We start from the raw sequence: 21,583 nt of genomic DNA, 5'->3' as shown, positions 1-21,583 counted from the left end.
TATTGAGATATTAAAGAGGTACCTTTGTTAACTTTTTGCATCACCTCTCCATTCATTCAGTAGTATATATTGAGCGCTGACTGTGCAGAGCACTGTACGAAGTGCTTGGAATGTACAATTCGGCAACAGATAGAGACAATCCCTGCCTAGTGACAGGCTCCCAGGCTAAAAGGGAGAGACAGACAGCAAAGCGAAACACAACAAAACAAAAACAAGACAACATCAAGATAAATAGAATCAAGGAGATATACACCTCATTAACAAAATGAATGGGGTAATAAATAATATATACAAATGAGCACAGTGCTGAGGGGAGGGGAAGGCGGAAGAGCAGAGGGTCGGGAGGAGGGGACCAAGAGCAGAGGGAAAGGGGGAGCTCAGTCTGGGAAGGCCTCCTGGAGTAGGTGAGCTCTCAGTAGGGCTTTGAAGAGTGGAAGAGAGTTAGTTTGGATGTTTGTATTGATCAATGCTGTCCAATTACAGAAGAACAAAAATAGAAAAAAAATGCATTATTTGAAAATAGATCAAAGTTAGACCATGAGCTTCTCAGTTAGTGAAAGGTGGATCAAATGATATCCGTAAATGCAGGAAGGGAGAGCCGAGACCATCATTTGGTGGTTTGTTAGCACCCAGGTAGTGGGTAGGAAAATATAGTTCTTTATGGAAAAAAGTCTATTTCACTTAACTGGAAATGATCACCTAACAGAACGTAAGATTAAAAATCAGTCAGAGCTATTTATTGAGCAGTTACTGGGTGCCAGAACACTATACCAAGTAATAATAATAATAACAATGTTGGTATTTGTTAAGCACTTACTATGTGCAGAGCACTGTTAATAATAATAATGTTGGTATTTGTTAAGCGCTTACTATGTGCAGAGCACTGTTCTAAGTGCTGGCGTAGATGCAGGGTAATCAGGTTGTCCCATATGAGGCTAACAGTCTTAATCCCCATTTTACAGATGAGGTAACTGAGGCGCAGAGAAATTAAGTGTTTTGCCCACAGTCACACAGCTGACAAGCGGCGGAGCTGGGATTCGAACTCATGACCTCTGACTCCCAAGCCTGTGCTCTTTCCACTGAGTACTTGGGAGAGAACACAGCCGAGTTGGTAGACTCAATCCCTGCTCACAAGGAGTTTATAGTCTAGAGGGGGAGATGGATATTAAAATAAATTACAGAGTGGGTAAATGGCAGAGTATAGGGTTATGTACATAAGTGCTGTGGGGATGGGTTGAATATTAAAGTGCTTAGGGGGTACAGATCCAAGTGTGTGATTCAGAAGGGAGAGTGAGTAGGGGAAATGAGGGTTTAATTAGGGATGTTAATCGAATATGAGTGCAGAGCGTTATACTAGGAGCTAGGGAGAGTACACTATAACAGAGTTTGTAGACATGTTCCCTGCCTATGAGGATCTTGTCTTATGCTGTCGAGTCATCTTCGACCCCGAGTGACTCCACGGACACATCTCTCCCAGGACTCCCCGCACTCCATCTGCAGTCATTCTGGAAGCGTATCCATAGACTTTTCTTGGTAAAAAATCCCGAAGTGGTTTACCATTGCCTTCTTTCGTGCAGTCAACTTGAGTCTCCGCCCTCGACTCCCATGCTCCTGCTGCCCAGCACAGGTGAGTTTTAACTTGTAGCAGATGGCCTTCCATTCGCTAGCCACTGCCCAAGCTTGGAGTGGAATGAGTATGCCTCTGCTTCACTCTCCCTCCTGTAGTCAAGACGCGTAGAGTACTGGAAACTCTCCTGGTCTGATCCCGAGAGGAGACAAGGAACTTCGAGCCTATCAAGTGTATTGAACCCTTACTGTGTGCAAAGCCCTGTACTAAATGCTTGGGAGAGTACAATGTAGTAGACAAATTCCCAGCAATAAAAAGAATGAGGGCACATGTGCAGTTCCAGGAATTCAAAATTGAAATCTCAAACAGGGCAATTAGAAAACCTAAAAACCAAACACTGTTGAAACGTGAATGGAGGAAGCAGAAAAGCAAATGCAAGCTTCCAAATTTCTTTCGGTGACTAGAGAAACTATCTTTAAAGGCATAAATTGTAAAATGAGATTTAAATAATATTTTACACTGAGGTAGAACTTTGGAACCAAGAAGCCCAAGGCACTTTACAATCTTTAAAATGGTTTTAATTCCCCAAGAGGTAGGTGAGTTGCAGGTCTATTTCTAGGGTGTCCCAGGGCTCAATAATATCACCGAATAACCTCTGTCAGCTTTATTTTTCTCTCTGAGAAGTAGCCAGATTGCGTTGCTTCCTTTTCCCTTGGGTCTCCGGCCCTGCTGTACAGTAGCTTGTGTTTGGGAAAGAGACAAGCAAAGGGTCATGGGGGAGGCGATAGGATCTAGTAACTTCTGCACAGTGCACATTTGAAGAGGACAGGGGTGGCCAGGAATGGAAGAAGAGCTGCTAGTTGGGTGCTCGGCACACAGTTCGTGCTCAATAACTACCATTGAAAGAATGACAAGAAAAGAGGAGCCCGAGTTGTTAGTAGTAATCATATTGATTATGTGCTTACTGGGTGCAGGGCCCTGTACTAAGCACTGGGAGAGAATTCAAGTTGGAACTAGGCATGGTCCCGGACCCCCAAGTTCCCAATTTGACGAGCTGCCTCCACCCTCCCTATGGTGCTGAGTGCTAACTTACACAGAGATTCTAGCTCTGCTGTGGTCCATTTAAAGGTAAGCCCTATTTATAAAGTGCCGTGAACTGCAAATTTAAAACAACGAAGAGCCGGGCCACCATTAATCATTTAAGGAAAGACTATGGTTTGGGATACTTTTGACTTTTGGATATGCAACTGGATGGATGGGTGGGAAAGATGTGAGAAACGGCGTGGGCTAGTGGATAGAGCACGGGCCTAGGGGTCAGAAGGACCTTGGTTATAATCCTGCCTCCACCATTTGTCTGCTGCGTGGCCTTGGGTAAGTCACTTATCTTCTCTGTTTGTTACCTCATCTGTAAATGAGGATTAAGACTGTGAGCCCCATGTAGGACTGAACTGTGCCTAACCTGCACTTAGTACAGTTCCTGGCACACAGTAAGCACTTAACAAATAGCATAAACAAAAGTGTGGAGGAAATCAATCAGTGATATTTATAGAGTACCTGTTTGCTAGACACTATATTGAACACTTGGGAAAGCATGACACATTTAAGATCTACATTCGCTGCCTTCAGGGAGACTGCAACTAGTAAGGGAGTCAAATAAAAATCATTTAGAAATAGTGGGAGCAGGAGGAAGAACAAGGATAGAGCAGGAAGTCACACAAATATACCAGGGTGAAATTTAAGTGAAAATCAGGGTCCGCGCTGAAGTGAAAAATCCAGCTCATTCAATCATATTTATCGAGCGCTTACTGTGTGCAGAGCACTGTTCTAAGTGCTTGGCAAGTACAATTCAGCTATAAAGAGAGACAATCCCTGCCCACCCTGGGCTTACAGTCTAGAGGCGGGGAGACGGACATCGAAGCAAGTAAACAGGCAATGAGTATAAAATTATAGTAGAATTATACACCTATATGCAAAAGTGCTGACTCCTTTGGCTTCAGGTCTTGTTGGCCCTCTCTTATAGACACAATATTTATTGAGCACCCACTAGATGCACTGTATAATTCTAAGCGCTTAGGAAAGTCCACAGAAGCCCTAGACACTTTCTCTTCCCACAAGGAGCTTACATTCTGAGGAAGATAGGTATAAAAATATTTACAGCTAGGGTAATCAGAATATCTAATTAACTGTACAATTATATTAATTATAGGTATATACACAAGTGCAAAGACAGCTATAAATAAATATGCAGGTGCTAGAGTTAGCTGAAGGGTTGATATGATGGGGTGTTTGGAGTAAATTGGGAAAGACCCGTGGAGGAGCTGGATGTTAGGAGGGTTTCGAAAGGCGGGGAGAGCTGTTGGACTGTGGTGAGAGGGGATTCTAGGCTGGGGGAATGAGTGAGAGGACAGATGTGAGAGAATTAAGAGTGAGGTAAAGTTAGAAGATTAGACCTGATGTGGTAGAAGCAGGGGAAAAAAGAAGACTCATGCCGTCAATCAGTCATTCCATGCTTCTATATGTGTGCTTGTTTTCACGACAGTGCTGATTTTGTCTCCCCTTGGGTCATGTGTTTTCTGATGATGGGAGGGAGGAAAAGAGTCATGATAAGCTAAAATGCCGAGGGAATAATAAAACACAAGCCACCTAGGCCTGTAAGTTTTTGGGAGACCTTAGTAAGCGCTAAACAAATACCACAATTAATTATTATTATTCAACTACTTGAAATGGGTTAAAAGACAGAGTCCGCCTTGGGCAAAATTAGTGGCAGGTTGAAACAGTTTCACACATACACTTATTTTCTTAACAGCTCTAACATTATCTAATATGTTGCCAACTAACTCTCAGGATGATTTAATACTGACAATTTTGGTTGCAATTACACATTAGCCGAGCTGTTGAGCCAGGTATTTTTGTCAGAGGGACTGCGTCATCTTGAATGCCTGGGAGCTCTCCTGACATCAATCAACCATATTTATTGAGTTCTTACTATGTGCAGAGCGTTGTACTAAGCACTTAAGAGAGTACAATATAACGGACACATTTTTTGGTCATAGCGATTTTTCAGTCTAGGGGGGAGATAGACATTACATAAATTACAGATATGTAATAAGAATGTTGATATTTGTTAAGCGCTATGTGCAAAGCACTGTTCTAAGCGCTGGGGTAGACACAGAGTAATCAGGTTGTCCCATGCGAGGCTCACAGTCTTAATCCCTATTTTACAGATGAGGTAACTGAGGCACAGAGAAGTTAAGTGACTTGCCCACAGTCACACAGCTGAGAAGTGGCAGAGCCGGGATTCGAACCCATGACCTCTGACTCCCAAGCCCGGTCTCTTTCCACTGAGCCACGCTGCTTCCCTTGAAGTGCTTTGTGGCTGGGGCATGGGTATGCATGGGTGTTTGTGAGAGTAAAGGGAGCAAATCAGGGTGATGAAGAAGGGAGTGGGACAAGAGGAAATGAAGGCTTAGGGAAGGCCTCTTGGAGGAGATGTGCCTTCTATAAGGCTTTGAAGGTGGGAATTAAATTATCTGTCAGATATGAAGGGGAGGGTGTTGTGGGCCAGAGGCGGGATGTGGGCGAGAGGTCAGCGGCAAGATAGACGAGATTGAGGAACAGCGAGTGAACAAGTATTATGGTGATTGGAGGAGTGAAGTGTGCGGGCTGAGTTGTACTAGGAGAGACGCCAGGTGAGGTAGGAGGGGGCAAGGTGATTGAGTGCTTTAAAGCTGATGCTAAGGAGCTTCTGTTTGATGCAGAAGTGGATGGGCAACCGCTGGAGGTTCTTGAGGAGTGGGGAAACAGGGACTGAACATTTTTGTGGAAGAATGATCTGGATAGCGGAGCCAAGTATGGATTTGATTGAGGAGAGACGGGAGGCAGAAAGGTCAGCAAGGAGGCTGACACGGTCATCAAGGTGGGATGTGACATGACATGACAGATACTATCTAGAACAACCCTGTGGGAGGTTGTGTCAGGCCGTGAGTTTGGGGATGGGCCCAACTAAAGGCGAGGTTTAACTGGCTCACTTAAAAAGTGGTCTGAGCTGGGGCAGGTAGGCTTGAGGCTCTCTTCCCGATTCTCTCTTTTAGCATTCGGTGCGTGCTCAATAAAAGTTGCATCGATTGCTCCCGGTTTGGCTTTCAAGGATGGGAAGGCCCATGGCCCAGCTGAAAATTGTGTTATCTACATGCAGGGTTGTGTCTGGTGGCTACCTATTCCCCACCAAAAGTCAGAGCCAACCTCCTTCAGGACTGTCAGTTGTTAGCTGGACTTGATGTTAAGGTAGGTGGAGGGCTAATCATACGGTGGTCATTTGGTTTTGTCCTAGAGAGCTTGGATAGCCAGAGGACCAGTGTGGCCTAGTGGAAAGAACATGGGCCTGGTAATCAGAAGACCAGGGTTCTAGTCTCAGCTCCACACCATATGCCTGTTGTGAGACCTTGGTTACATCACTTAACTTCTCTGTACCTCAGTTACCTCATCTGTAAAATGGGGATTCAGTACTTTTTCTACTTCCTACTTAGGTTGTGAGCATTGTGTGGGACTGGGACTTGGCCCAATCTGTTTATCCTGCTTCTTCCCCAGTGCTTAGGGCAGTGCTTAACACATAGAAAGATACCACAATTCCACAATTATTATTATTATTATTATTATTCCAGGTTGTCCATCCCTTGCCTGGTACTCAATATGTTGTTAGGGAGGGGGCATGTTTGAGAAATGGGTATGTAAGTATTCTTGAATACCACCGATAGCCATCCTAGCCGAAGGCCACAGCCCCAAATACAGATTGTTGCAGGAGGTCCCCGTGATAGAAGGGAACTCGGGACTAGCGGATCTTGGGTCCTGAAACGTTCGTCCCATCTATGTAACTCCAACCTATTATAATTCAATTGGCAGCTAAAATTAAGTTGCCCCATACAGATTCAGACAAAAAGGGTACTTTCCTATTGGAAAATTCTTTTTAAAAAAACATCTGCTCCAAATGCACAGCTAATCATTAGCTGTGCGTTGAATATTGTTCTCTATCTTTGTGCAAAAATCTCGCCCACCTAACATTAATTGCTAGAAAAGTGGATTGCTGTGGTGGCGAGGTATAGAGAGCAGCCATAGCAAAAGGGGGCATTCGGTGTGAAGGTTAAAGACGATTTTATTCCCTGACTTGCAACGAGTTACCCAGTGTAGAAAAAAGACTTACTCTTTGTAAAATAATTGTTGCAAATAGCGCAAATGTTACAATCTCAAACCTATTTCTAGAGATAATTCTCTAAGGAAATTCTTAAGTGGCATGAGATAAACATCAAAAATGAACCGTAACCAAATTTTTACCTGAAGAAGATCTAGAAATGTACCAAATGGCATACTCTCTCAGTGGCATCTTTTGTGCTATTAATCGAAGGACGCAGATTCTTCACGGGACTGGTGTGGAAGGGACTACCTATCATGTGTCACTCTAGTTCTGCTCCATTTCCACTCAAGGAAAATAACACCTTTGGCAGAATTATCTTCAGACGCAAAGGACGACGATAAATATATATTTTGTGACCCATTACACTTTTGTGCATATTTTATGTCCTCTGCTCTCTTTAAGCACTTATTGATTTATCTGCCCATCTTTCCATTATCTTGCTTTCTCCATCATACACGTCAGCTCTCTTCACCCTTTACTCCCCAGCTTGCTATTTTTTCTTCCCCAGCTCACCTACCTCTCCAAGAGTTCATTGATCGCAATTCATAAATCTGGAGTTAGTGTGCCCTAATCCCTGACATAGCTCAGGATCCACAAACCCTGCCCAAGGTTACTTCCAATCCCTGTAGGAAAGGCAGGCCCCTCTCCACTCCTTCCTCCCGTCTCCTCGTTTCTACCTTGGCACTTTCCAGTCACTTATTTTCAGTTACTTGGGCTCGGCCTGCCGTATGATCGAAGAAGCAGCCGACTCTCTAATCTCCACCTTCCCAGGGTCAAATGTAGAATTACACCTTTTGATCTGTAGAAGAATGGCATTTAACCTTTCTGTTTCAAATTTGATTTTTTTAAAAATATGCTCTTTTGGGCTTCTGCACAGGACTGCACTGATGGCTACATGTGCAAAATCCATTTCAGAATGAATGATGGGACCACGGAGTCACAGCTAGAGACAACTTCCAGGGAACAGTCCCCCTCTACTCAAATTGAGGTAATCACTTATATATCTTCCTCTATGTTATCAGCTTTGGTTATACAAATGAAACTTTTTTTTAGGTGGCATTAGTTAAGCGTTCTACTATGGGCTGGGTACTGTACTAGGCGCCGGAGTAGATACAAGCCACTCAGGTTGGACCCAGTCCATGTTCCACTCGGGGCTCACAGTCTTAATCCCCATTTTACAGATGGGATAACTGAGACACAGAAATTAAATGAAGTGCCCAAGGTCCCACAGCAGACCAGTGGGCAGGGAGTGTGTCTGTTGTATTGTCCTGTCCCAAGCGCTTAGTAAAGTGCTCCTCACACAATAAGCGCTAAATAATTGAATAAATGGATGCATGAAGTGACGTAGCCGGGATTAGAACCCAGATCCTTTCTGACACCTAGGCCCAAGCTGTATCTGTTTGGCCACACTGTTACTTAGCAGGATTGAGTAATATGGTAATTCATTTTGCTTTTCCCCCTCCAACTATATTTCAAGTCAAATACTTTAGCTCCTGGAACATTCTGAAACAGAATTCATGTATTTTCTGAGAGATTTGGGGCTAACGTCATAAAGAAGTTAAAGAAAGAGGGCATGGACCAAAAGCCCTTGCAGGATCCCCTAAACATATTTTAAAAGTGAAACCCAATGTCATTCTCAGCTTTAGTGGATTAATTCCCCGTTCATGACACTTTCTGTTGGGACCATCCAAGTGTTGCATCTGAATATGTGCCCTCCCAAAGTATAGCACCTCAAAAATCACTTCTTTTTTTTGTATTATAATAATGGCTATTTACAACTCAAGGCTGAAACTGGGCTTTAGATTTGTGTGCCCTGAAGTCTAGTTGCAGGTTTTAGTAATGGTATTTTTTAAGCCTTCACTTTGTGCTAAGCACTAGATGCTGGGGTAAATTCCAGTGCTTAGAACAGTCCTTGTCACACAGTAAGCTCTTTACAAATACCATAATTATAAATGCAGGATAACTGGATCACAACGGGGCTCACGACTATGGGCAAGTCACTTAATTTCTCTGGGCCTCAATTACCTCATCTGTAAAATGTGGATTAACTGTGAGCCTCACGTGGGACAACCTGATTACCCTGTATCTCCCCCAGCGCTTAGAACAGTGCTGTGCACATAGTAAGCGCTTAACAAATACCAACATTATTATTATTATTCTGGGCCTGACGTCCTGCTCGTCTCACTTGGGTCTAGGGTCAATGGAAGGGGAGGAAATTGGTTATGTGCGACGAGATGTGCCTTTAGCTTCTGGTAGATCAATTTTTGTTTTCTTTTGATATTCTCTCTCCTCTTTTTCTCTGATAATTTTCAAGAAACCATTGTGTACTCCTTGATGTGACGCTTGGGAGCGGGGAGATGGCGGAGCGGATAGGAAGGAGGTGCGTTCTCTCCGTATCTTCTCTCCTGGGCAGGCCCTACTGGCCGCTACCACCGGACCTGCCTCCCTGTCTTCAGAGCTGAAAGGAGGGTCAAATCCAAGGTGGACAGTGATAATAACGCACTTCGGCAGCCTCCGATTTTACTACCGAAAGGTTGACGACATGGCTTAGTGGGTACAGCACGGACTTGGGAATCAAAAGGACCTTGCCTCTAATCCCTTGGCTCAGTGGAAAGAGCCCGGGCTTGGGAGTCAGAGGTCATGGGTTCGAATCCCAGCTCTGCCACTTGTCAGCTGTGTGACTGTGGGCAAATCACTTAACTTCTCTGTGCCTCAGTTACCTCAACTGTAAAATGGGGATTAAGACTGTGAGCCCCACGAGGGACAACCTGATTACCCTGTATCTACTCCAGCGCTTAGAACAGTGCTCGGCACATAGTAAGCGCTTAACAAATACCAACATTATTATTATTATCGTAGCTCTGCCATACATCTGCTCTGTGACTTGGGGCAAGTCACTTAACTTCTTTGGGCCTCAGTCATCTCATCTGTGTAATGGGGATTAAAACTGTGAGCCCCATGTGGGACTGGAACTGTTTCCAACCTGATTAATGTATATCTACCCCAGCACTCAGAACAGTGCTTGGCACATAGTAGGCTTTTAACAAGCATCATTACTGTTATTATTATTAATTAATTAAGAGTAATAATATTAATAATAAATCTGCAGTGTACTTGCACTGATAATAAATGTGCCAACCCTGAATTCCAAGACTGCTTAGAGGCCTGCCCAGACTCTGGAGGGACTCCATCATTCCCAGCCTCTAAGAGTTATTACTTGACAGTTGACAATGTAGTCATGCCATGTCTTTCTTCTATGTTTTCTTCAGCGCAGATAACGCGTATCGTTCGCTTTTTCTGATGGTTTGATGTGCGACTATTATGAAATGAGTAGTTTTTCATTTTCTAATATCTCATAACCTTATCATAGAATGAGGTGCTACTCCTGTTTGTGACATTTAGTGTGGGTTAATATCGGCAGAAAATGTTATGTCAATTCAGATACGTATAAAGGATGAATCTAATTTGATAGGTAATGGCCACAGGCTTTTTATGTTAAAATGTGAATGATAGCTGACTTTTTTTCAATGTAATTTTTTGGTGAATTTCCCTGTTGATGAAAGTGAGAATTGACTGTGCCAGCTACAGACAGATAGAGGTTTGTCAGATTTCTCTTCACGTCTGCCAGAGCACCTTATTTTCCGATCTGGTAGAATGTAGCCATATTCAGGACCAAGGGCACTTGTAGAACAGAATGTGCCAGTCCATGAGAATTCTTGGAAATTTTCTGATAATTAATGAGTTTCATGACCTTTTAAGAGACTGTGTAAAACAACATTACTTAGCGTTTTCAGTCTTCAGGTCTCAGGAGAAACTTCAACTTGGTACAAGACAAAGACAACCCCGGATAGCTACATTTTCCAGTGTTCAGAAACATGATCTAAGATAAAATATATTATCTCAGGATTTCAAAGTGTACCAATTAAAAAGTATTTTAAGCATTTTCACATTGTTCATTAACTTCACTTCAGTACCAAGTAGATTAATGAAATAAAGTTTCATGCTTAGAAGTTGTTATGAGGGAAGAACTTCTGTTAAGATCTGATTAAATTGAGTTTGATTAAATTTTTACCTGGCATGACTTGAAACTTAGATCAGAGTGCCAATCTAAACCAGCAGCTCTGTAGACCAGTCGTGGTGGTAAGGAGCTTCTTCGGAAGGAAAGTAAAATGGATACGATGAGGTGATTGAGGAAATGCTTGACATGGCTCAGTGGAAAGAGCCTGGGCTTCGGAGTCAGAGGTCGTGGGTTCGACTCCCGGCTCTGCCACTTGTCAGCTGTGTGACTGTGGGCAAGTCACTTCACTTCTCTGTGCCTCAGTTACCTCATCTGTAAAATGGGGATTGACTGTGAGCCTCACATGGTACAACCTGATGACCCTGTATCTACCCCAGCACTTAGAACAGTGCTCTGCACATAGTAAGCGCTTAACAAATACCAACATTATTATCATTATTATTATAGGCCTGCATCAGTGATGGTCCTTAAAGTAACCAGGATGTCGAGTATGTTTTTCTACTTGACTCCTTGTGTTTCCTGGATTCATAAATCTGTTAAAGTTTTAGCCTGTTTGATAATTGCAACGTTCCAGGATAAAAATCCATGAGAAGCAGAGAGGCCTAGTGGAAAGACCACAGACCCGGGAGTCAGAAAACCTGGGTTCTATTCCCGGCTCCACTATTTGGTGTGTGACCTTGGGAAAGTCATTTAACTTCTCTCTGTCTCAGTTACCTTATCTGGAAAATGGGGATTAAGACTATAGGCCCCCTCGTGGGACATGGACTGTGTCCAACCTGATTAGCTTGTATCTATCCCTGCGCTTAGTACAGTGCCTGGCACATAGTTGGCACATAATAATAATAATTGTGGTATTTGTTAAGCACTTACTGAGTGCCAGGCACTGTACTAAGCGCTGGGGTGGATACAAGCAAATCGGGTTTGACGTAGTCCCTGTCCCACATGAGGCTCATAGTCTCAAACCCCATTTTCCAGATGAGGTGACTGAGGCACAGAGAAGTGACTTGCCCAAGGTCAGACAGCAGACAAGAGGCAGTGCGGAATTAGAACCCACGAGCTTCTGACTCCCAGGCCCGTGCTCTATCCACTACGCCATGGACAAATGCCATTAAGGAAAAAATGACTGTACTCAGAAAATGGTAGTAAATTCTCCTAAACGTCAATCGGTAGCTTAAAAAAAAATTTCTTCCCTGAAAGTAAATGCCAAGAATTAAAATTTTTAAGTGATTGAACTTAGTATTTGCAAATGAAAATATAATGAACATTTGTTTAGAAATAGGAAAGCCTGATAAATTGGAGCTATGGATGTCAATAGCTCTTTCTCTGTAGGAACGGTTGGAGACCTAAATGGACTTTTTAAAATAATGAATAATGATAACTGAGGTATTTAAGCCCTTTTATCCAAAACACCAAGCTTAGCGCTGGAGTGTCAAGAAAATCAAATCGGACCCAGATAAACCGTTAGGCATTGGGCAGAGCGTAAATTGCCCTTCATTTCTATTTTATGAAGGCAGGGTCATGCTAAGATTGTGGCCAGGTTCCTGGGAGTTGAGGAATGGAACCTATTGTTCCAGTCCTCAGAGAAGCAGCATAGCTCAGTGAAAAGAGCCCGGGCTTGGGAGTCAGAGGTCGTGGGTTCGAATCCCGACTCGGCCACTTGTCAGCTGTGTGACTGGGCAAGTGACTTACCTTCTCTGTGCTTCAGTGACCTCATCTGTAAAATGGGGATGAAGACTGTGAGCCTCAGGTGGGACAAACCTGATTACCCTGTGTCTACCCCAGCGCTTAGAACAGTGCTCTGCACATAGTAAGCGCTTAACGAATACCAACATTATTATCGTTTGCTATGGGGCAGGAGGTGGAGCGGCTACACAGGACACTGAGAGGTGTAGGTTTTCCTATCGCCTTGCCGCTCAACTGGGTGGTAGCGACTACATGAGTGTACTCTAGCGAGAGCGGCAATCGCCTCTTCCTCTCTGTGCACAACTCCCTCCGTGGCCTACCTTGCGGTGCACAGCTGGCTCAAGGGCTGAAGGGGAAATAAAGGAGCTATATACAAACGAGAAGAGGTAAGTGCTACTCCCATTAGCCTATACACATCCAGTGGAGCAGCAGGGCCAAAATGGCCAAGTACGATCTTATTTATGAATGTCCATTTTCTGTTTTGAAATGTCAAGATGTAGTCCGTAGCTTGAAGCGATAATCATGTCAAAGGAGCAAAAGGATCTGCTTGTGGGGGGAAATCAGGTTCCAGGAGTTCAGAGAGATAGAGAAGCAGTGTGGTTCAGTGGAAAGAGCCCGGGCTTGGTGGTCAGGGGTCCAGGGTTCTAATCCCGGCCCCGCCATTTGTCAGCTGTGTGACTTTGGGCAAGTCACTTAACTTCTCTGTGCCTCAGTTCCATCATCTGGAAAATGGGGATTAAGACTGTGAGCCCCACGTGGGACAACCTGATCACCTTGTATCCTCCCCGGCGCTTAGAATAGTGCTTTGCACATAGTAAGCGCTTAACAAATGCCAACATCATCATCATTACTATTATAACTAAGCCTCACCCCAACTGAATCAAGTCAGTGAATAAGAGCCTGATCTAGCTTCTACTGTGGTCTGTCGCTACTCCTTCTTATTCATTGTCCATTTTGTCGTAGGACCTCATACCTGTTTGGATGGGAAAGTTTCACTTATTCTCAGCTCTTGGGGGACTTTTGCGATACATTTCTATATAAAGGGGATTTTGCAAAGGAGAGCACATACCTAGCTGTAGATGTGCACTTGTGTAACCGCAGACAGTTGTTAAGGCAACCAAATCAGGTCAGCGAACAAAATGGAGTTTTTGGGAAAACGTTTGCTGGCTAATTGGAATGCTTAATGCGTAATAATTCAGCTACAACCTGCCTCCTGTTCTGGCGCCATTGTGGAAGGAAACCTTAAAAGTATTACCACAGTTCCTTTAATTCGTCGGCTTTAATGAAGCTGGTATGCTTTCCGTGGCCTTGCTATTAGAGGGTCCAATTTTAAGGAAAGCCCCTTTTTGCAGTGAAGAGGTGGATGGGTCATGCCATCTTTGGGGATCTTTATTGTCCTGAATCTTGATGCGTGCTTGTTTTTAGAAAATCAGGGGGTGTACGTGGGGGCTCAACTTTAACTTGAAGCAAGTGAAAGTAAACACAATGAGCCCTGTTTTCCTGATGCTTTTCTCTTCTCATAGTGTTCTCTTTGAAGCCAGTGGGAGCTCCACATGTGGAGAGGGAGATATGCAATAGGAGAATGGATTGCAATTATGTGTGATAAAATAGGATTGAGTCTAAAATCTTATTTGATTTTCCAAAATGATTATATTATGTGCATTTGGAATGCTTTTTCATTCTTAGCTAAGTTGAAAATATTATTTTTTTTTGTAAATCTCACCAAATGGGAGAAATATCCATCAATATAATTTTCTGTGTAAGGATCAAAAATAATGTGATGAATTCTGAAAGGAAGAAACAGAATGTAAGTATGGCAATATAAAATCTCATGTAAAAATGCCATCTTCGGATTTGTTCTTGTAGATGGCGAGGGTTTTCAGAAGGTGGAGTGAAAAAGAGCAGATGAATGAAATAGACTGCAGTTTAGGATTCACCAGGCCCCGGCAACACGTTTTACACATAGGGTACAATTAGGAGTTCATCAAGGGGCTTACCTGATGCCTTTTTTCTCTATAAAAACTGAAACCTTTGAAAATGATCAAATATTGAACACAAATGTTCATTACCGTGTACAATTTAAAGGGGAACCTTTCTATGGATGTATTGAATTTGCCTATCCAGTAATCTGGAAGAAATGACATTAAAGTTCCCGTGTCAATTTTCAAGTTATTCATTGAAGGGTGGATAAATGGCAAGGAGGAAGGAATTTGTGTTTTTGACACCTAGGCAGTAGTACAACAAATTCTTTTTAAAAAATAAGTGTTATTTAGAATAAATTGTGAAAAATGGCGGGAAATAGAAACTTTCCATTGAAACTCTAGCCCACTATTAACAGTAGACAGAATGTAACATGAGAACTGTAGGGATGCCCTTGTATGTTGCCCGTGAAAAATGGCTGTTTTCAGAGTTGTTATTCCTCTCAGAACACTGTTTGCTTGTTTATGCTGATAGTGACTTTTAAGAAAGATCTCACCCCCCACAAGGAACTACATGGCTCCTGCCAGAGTCTTAAGCCCCTCTGAAATGGATGGAAAAAATCAATCAATTGTATTTATTGAGCACGTACTGTGTGCAGAGCACTGTACTAAGTGCCTTGGAGAGTGCAATACGCAAGAGTTGGAAGACATGTTCCCTTCCCATTAGGAGCTTACAGTCTCGAGGGGCTGACAGACATTAAAATAAATTACAGATAAATACATAGGTGCTGTGTGACTCAGGACGGGTTGAATATCAAATGCTTACCACTTGCCAGCTGTGTGACTTTGGGCAAGTCACTTGACTTCTCTGTGCCTCAGTTACCTCATCTGTAAAATGGGGATGAAGACTGTGAGCCCCACGTGGGACAACCTGATCACCTTGTATCCCCCAGCGCTTAGAACAGTGATTGGCACATAGTAAGCGCTTAACAAATACCACAATTTATTTTTTTTTAAAGGCACAGAACTAAATGCATAGGCGACAGAGAAGGAAGCGGGAGTAGGAGAGAAGAGGGCTTAGTCGGGAAAGGCCTCTTGGAGGAGATGTGATTTTAATAAGGCTTTGAAGCTGGGGAGAGCAATCATCTGTTGGATATGAAGGGGGAAGGGGTTCCAGGCCAGAGGTAGGATGTGGGTGAGGGGTTGGCAGTGAGATAGATGAGATTGAAGTACAGCGTTGGCATTAGGGAAATGAAGCATGTGAGCTGGGTTGAAGTAGGAAATCAGAGAGGTTAGGTAGGAGGGGGCAAGGTGAATGAATCCTTTAAAGCCAATAGTAAAGAGTTTCAGTTTGATTCAGAGGTAGATGGGCAACCACTAGAGGTTCTTATGGAGTGAGGAGACATGGACTGAGCTATTTTTAGAAAAATGATCTGGGCAGCAGAGTGAATTAAGGACTGGAGTGGGGAGAGGCGGGAGACAGAGGTCAGGGAAGTGACTGACACAGTAGTCAAGTTGAGACAGGAAAAGTGCTTGGATCATAAAGTTTGGATGGAGGGAAAGAGTGCATTTGAGTGATATTTTGAAAAAAATGACAGGATTTATTGTCACAAGGAACAAGTAGGTTGAATGAGAGAGATGAGTTAAGTATAATGCCAAGGTTATAGGCTTGGGAGACTGGAAAGATTAGTGGTGTTGCCTACAGTGATGGGCAAGATGGGGGATCACAGGGTTTGGGTGGAAAGATAAGCAGTTCTATTTTGGACCTGTTAAGTTTGAGGTGTTGGCAGGACATCCAAGTAGAGACGTCGTGAAGGCAAGAGGAAATTCTAATTGCAGAGAAGGAGATTGGTCAGGAATGAAGAGGTAGATTTGGGAATCATCTGCTAGAGGTGGTAGTTGAAGCCCTGGGACCAAATGAGCTCTCCAAAGCGGTGGATGTAGATGGAGAATAGAAGGGGACCCAGACCTGAGGCTTGAGGGACTCACATAGATGGTGGGAACTAGAAGAGGAGCCTGTGAAGGAAACTGAGAGTGAATAATCAGAGAACTAGAAGGAGAACCGAGAGAGAGCAGTGCTAGTGGTTAGATAATGTTTCCTGGAGAAAGGGACAGGGTCAAAGGCAGCAGAGGGGTCGAGGAGGATAAGGATGGAGTAGAGGCCATTGGATTTGGCGAGAAGGAGGGCATTGGTTGACCTGAGAGAGTGCAGTTTCCCTGGAGTGAAATGGGGGAAGCCAGAATGGAGGCAGTCAAGGAGAGAACTGGAGTTGAGGAATTGGGTATAGACTATTCACTTGTAGGAGTTTGGATAATAATGGTAGGAGAGAGTTGGAGCGGTAATTGGAAGGAGCCAATGGAGGGGTCAATGGAGGGGTTTTTTTTTAGGCTGGGGAGACGTGAGCATGTTTGAAAGCGGTGGGAAGAAGCCACTGGAAAGTAAATGGTTGAAGATTATGGTCAGGGAGGGAAGAACTGAGGGGCAAGTGTTTTGATAAGGTGCTAAAGGATGGGGGTTGGAGGCACTGGTGAAAGGGGTAGGTTTTGACAAGAGATGGGAGACCTCTTTAGGTGAAAAACCTGGGAGATTGGCCCACTTTAAGTCTACTGTGGAAAGTACTTGAAGAAATGGTCCTTTTCCTTCCTTTCATCACAGGATGGTCCAGGTGCATCCTAGGCCTAGATCCAGGATCGGGGTATTCTGGCCAAGGGGGTTCTGTTCTCAATAATCCTCACTCCAGCTGTCCTAACACCAACACAGGCATTGCATCTGCATTACGTCGAAGTCTGGGGATTTTGGAATCCTCGGGTCTTTCCTAAAATAGACCCCAATCCTCTCATTGATTATCACCCTCATCCTCACCGATTTTCCGACTAACCCATGGCAAAGCATTGAACGAGGGCTTGGGAGTCTACAGTCGAAGTAAAGTCACCCGGCCCCGCCTTTGAGGAGCGGTCTTAAAATCTCCCCAGATCCTCTAACCACTCGGGCAGCTTCTGAACTGGAGAGGGCTGAGGGTCGGTTCAAACCTCTTTGAACTGTTAGGCTTTGGGTTAGGCCCAACCGTGATCAGACCCACACTCCAGGCTGAGCCAGAAATCTAAAAGGGAATAAGGGGACATTTACCTAGGTGGATTTTTTTCCATGTCAGGCTGGGTGGTTCTCCTGGAACTAGTTCTTAATTAAGATCAGCATGACAAGCTAGCAGGAAAGCATAGCCACAGGAGCATATAAATCAGAGCATCCGAGACAGCCTTGAAAAAAAGCTTGTCTTTTGGTTTGGCCTCTTGAGAGGCTGCCGTGAGGAACAGCATTTGTTTGTACTTTTCAAAATGCAAGTCTAGTTAACTCTTGATCATCCAAGACTGATTATCTAGACTGTGGATTACCCAAACCTCTTGTTTCTCCTCCTCCTTGGACATTTCACGGCTTGCCGAGTGCCTCCATCAAAGGATGAGAAGGGAAAGGACCAGGAGGTGAAACTCAGACTGCCAATTTGGTTCCTCGTTAGCATCTCTGCTAAAGGGTTTGTAGGGATGGCAGTCGACACTAATGGCCAAAAAGAGGTTTTAGGATTGTTTGTGGATTTTGCTTACTCCCTCCCCACTCCCATTCTCCTGTTATCAGAGATAAGTAAGAATTGATCATTAGAATCCTAAGAAAGAAAGATATGGCAGGCAGAAACATCTTTATTTTAGTTTCTGCGCATAATCAACGCTGACCTTGTTTTTGTCACTTGAATAGCATCATGATTATGTCAACTGAGTCATTGCTTTGATATCAACGGCGAACAAATGTCATTACACCAACCGTCTCAACATTTAAAAGTCAGGGCTTCTTTCAGTCTACTACTAATATTGATTATCTGTTGATCGCTGGGGCTAGAGAGGGGGGAATTGATCTGGTGGGTAAATTCTGGTTCACAGGCCATCAAACAATCAATTGTATTTAAGTACTTACCATGTGCAGAGCACTGACAGAGTACAGTAGAAAAAGTGGATATGATCTATGACCACAGGGAGCATACAGTCTAGAGGGGAAGACAAATACTAAAATAAATTAGATAGGAAGTAATAGAATGTGTCCATATCTGGATATATAAGCATACATATGCATATCAGCGTGGCTCAGTGGAAAGAGCGCGGGCTTTGGAGTCAGGGTTCATGAGTTCGAATCCCAGCTCTGCCACTTGTCAGCTGTGTGACTGTGGGCAAGTCACTTAACTTCTCTGTGCCTCAGTTCCCTCATCTGTAAAATGGGGATTAAGACTGTGAGCCCCACGTGGGACAACCTGATTCCCCTGTGTCTACCCCAGCGCTTAGAACAGTGCTCGGCACATAGTAAGCGCTTAACAAATACCAACATTATTATTATACTCTATTCAAATAAATCAATCATTGGCCTTTATTGAGTGCTTACTGTGTGCTGAACACTGTTCTTGGGAGAGTACAAGAAAGCTTGGGACAACAGAAGTGGTAGACATGTTCCTACCCACAAGGAGCTTACATTGTAGAGGGAGAGGCAGGCATTAAAATAAATTACAGATATGTACGTAAGTGCTGGGGGGCTTAAGGTGGGATGCCAATCAAGTATTTAAAGGGTATAAAAATATATATACACACATATACAGTACTCAGCAATGTCCTAGAGGAAAAAACACAGTCCTGGGAGTCAGGAAACCAGGGTTCTAGTCCTGGCTCTGCCACTTGCCTACTTTGCGACTTTGGGCAAGTCACTTAACTTTTTTGTGCCTCAGTTATCCCATCTGTAAAATGGAAATACAATACCTGTTCTCCCTCTCTTTTAGACTGTGAGCCCCACAGGGGATAAGGATCGTGCCACACCGATTGAGTGACTTGTCCAAGGTCACACAGCAGACGAGTAGCAGAGCCAAGATTAGAACCCAGGTCCTTCTGACTCAATTGTATTTATTGAGCACTTACTATGTACAGAGCCCTGTATTAAGTGCTTGGGGGAGTATAATGCACCAGAATTATCAGAACCATTCCCTGCCCGAAATGAGTTTACAGTCTAGTGCTCTATCCACTAGGCTGTGCTGCTTCTCCAGATTGAAGAGGAATGAAGAATGCAGGCTGGTATGTAATGAGAGACGAGAGTGGATAAATAGGAGAGAGAGCCGATTGAGTCCTTAAAGCCATAGATCAGGAATCTCTGCCTGAACGATAAATCGGTGGTATTTATTGAGCGCTTACTGTGTGCAGAGCACTGTGTTAAATCCTTGGGCAAGAGTTGGTAGACATAATCCCTGCGAACGAGAAACTCACAGTCTACAGGGGGATATAAGCATTAAAATAAATGAAATATGTACATTAGCAGAGTACAAGAAGAGTTGCAAAAGTATCGTGGGGCTGGGGCGGGTACCAAAGTGCTTAAGGCGTACTCGGCCAGGTGCAGAGGGGAGGCCGGATGGGGAAACAAAAGAGCTTAGTCTGGGAAGATGTCTTGGAGGAGATGTGATTTTAAGAGAGTTTTGAAGGTGGAAAGAGTGGTGAACTGTTGGATAGGAAGGAGGAGGGAGTTCCAAGCCCAGGGGAGAAGGTGGCAAGGAGTCGGTGGTGAGACAGATGATATGGAAGTACCGAGAATATGTTAGAGGACAAAGTGTGGGTTGGATTAAAGAAGGAGGGGGGTGAAGTAATAGAGGGGAGAGAGGTGATTGAGTGCTTTAGGGCTGATTATAGTTTAGAGCACGGTCTTGGGAGTCTGAGGTCATGGGTTCTAATCCTGTCTCCGCCACTTGTCAGCTGTGTGACTTTGGGCAAGTCACTTAACTTCTCTATGCCACAGTTACCTCATCTGGAAAATGGGGATTAAGACTATGAGCCCATGTGGGACAACCTGATTGCCTTGTATCCCCCCAGCCCTTAGAACAGTGCTTGGCACATAGCGCCTAACAAATGCCATCATCCTCATTATTTTTATTATTATTGATGCAGAGGTGAATGAGCAACCTTTGGAGGTTAAGAACTGAGGGAAATATGGACTGAATTCTTTTTCAGAAAATGATCCAGGCCACAGAGTGAAGTGTGGACTGGTGAGGGGAGAGGCAGGATGCAGGGAAGTCAGCGAGGAGACTGATGCAGTAGTCAAGGTAGGAAAAGATGAGTGCCTGAATTAGCGTAGTAGTAATTTGGGTGGAGAAAAGGTCAAATTTTAGAGAGGCGATGAAGCTAGAACCACTTTAGTCACCCGACATGGAAAGACTTGGGCAACTAAGGGAGACTTTTGAGGAGTGGGGTGATGTGGGCTGAAAGTGTTTAAGGAAAAACATCTTCTGAGCGACTAGAGAGAGGAGAGACTGGAGCTGAGGAAATCACCAAGAGGGCTGCTTAAACTATTAGCAGTGGCTAATAATGGCCAAATCTCCCTGTGCCCCTTAGGGGATGTCCACAGCCATCTGGACATGGCTTTCCCTTTCCCTCTGCTCCTCCCCCTCTCCCTTCCCCTCCCCTCAGCACTGTGCTTGTCCGATCATTTGTATATATTTTTTATTACCCTATTTATTTTGTTAATGAGATGTACATCCCCTTGATACTATTTCTTGCTATTGTTTTAATGAGATGTACATCCCCTTGATTCTATTTATTGCTATTGTTTTTGTCTGTCTCCCCGGATTAGACTGTAAGCCCGTCAATGGGCAGGGACTATATCTGTTGCCGATTTGTACATTCCAAGCGCTTAGTACAGTGCTCTGCACATAGTAAGCGATCAATAAATACTATTAAATGAATGAATGAATTACAGCATTTCTCTAGTCTCCCTCACTTCCTTTCCCTTTTATTATGCGGCCATTTAAAGACTTGAAAAATGGCGCAAACTGGGTGCATAAACCTCCAGAGGAGACACGAGGAGGAAAATTTTGACTTCCCACTGTCCAAGGCCTATTGGGATAATAACCGGGCCCTGTTGTATATATTTTTATTACCCTATTTATTTTGTTAATGAGATGTACTTCACCTTGGTTCTATTTATTGCTGTTGCTTTAATGAGATGTACATCCCCTTGATTCTCTTTATTGCTATTGCTTTTGTCTGTCTGTCTCCCCTGATTAGACTGTAAGCCTGTCAATGGGCAGGGACTGTATCTGTTGCCGATTTGTACATTCCAAGCGCTTGGTACAGTGCTCTGCACATAGTAAGCGCTCAATAAATACTATTGAATGATTGATGTTGATCATGATGATGAT

At 43.8% G+C, this 21,583-nt stretch overlaps 1 protein-coding gene across 1 annotated transcript in view; it reads left to right on the top strand.

The window, feature by feature from the left end:
* ATG10 (autophagy related 10) overlaps positions 1-21,583 on the top strand; it is a 192,561-nt gene that overhangs the window by 29,548 nt on the left and 141,430 nt on the right. Inside the window, exon 3 of the mRNA XM_007656389.2 lies at positions 7,633-7,743. Within this exon, the coding sequence (XP_007654579.1) occupies positions 7,633-7,743 (111 nt within the window). The remainder of the gene's footprint in view (positions 1-7,632; positions 7,744-21,583) is intronic.

Source organism: Ornithorhynchus anatinus, chromosome 1, assembly GCF_004115215.2.
Source record: "Ornithorhynchus anatinus isolate Pmale09 chromosome 1, mOrnAna1.pri.v4, whole genome shotgun sequence".
Taxonomy (NCBI): Eukaryota; Metazoa; Chordata; class Mammalia; order Monotremata; family Ornithorhynchidae; genus Ornithorhynchus; species Ornithorhynchus anatinus.
The sequence above is the reverse complement of the archived record's forward strand: the minus strand, read 5'-3'. Positions and strand labels throughout refer to the sequence as shown.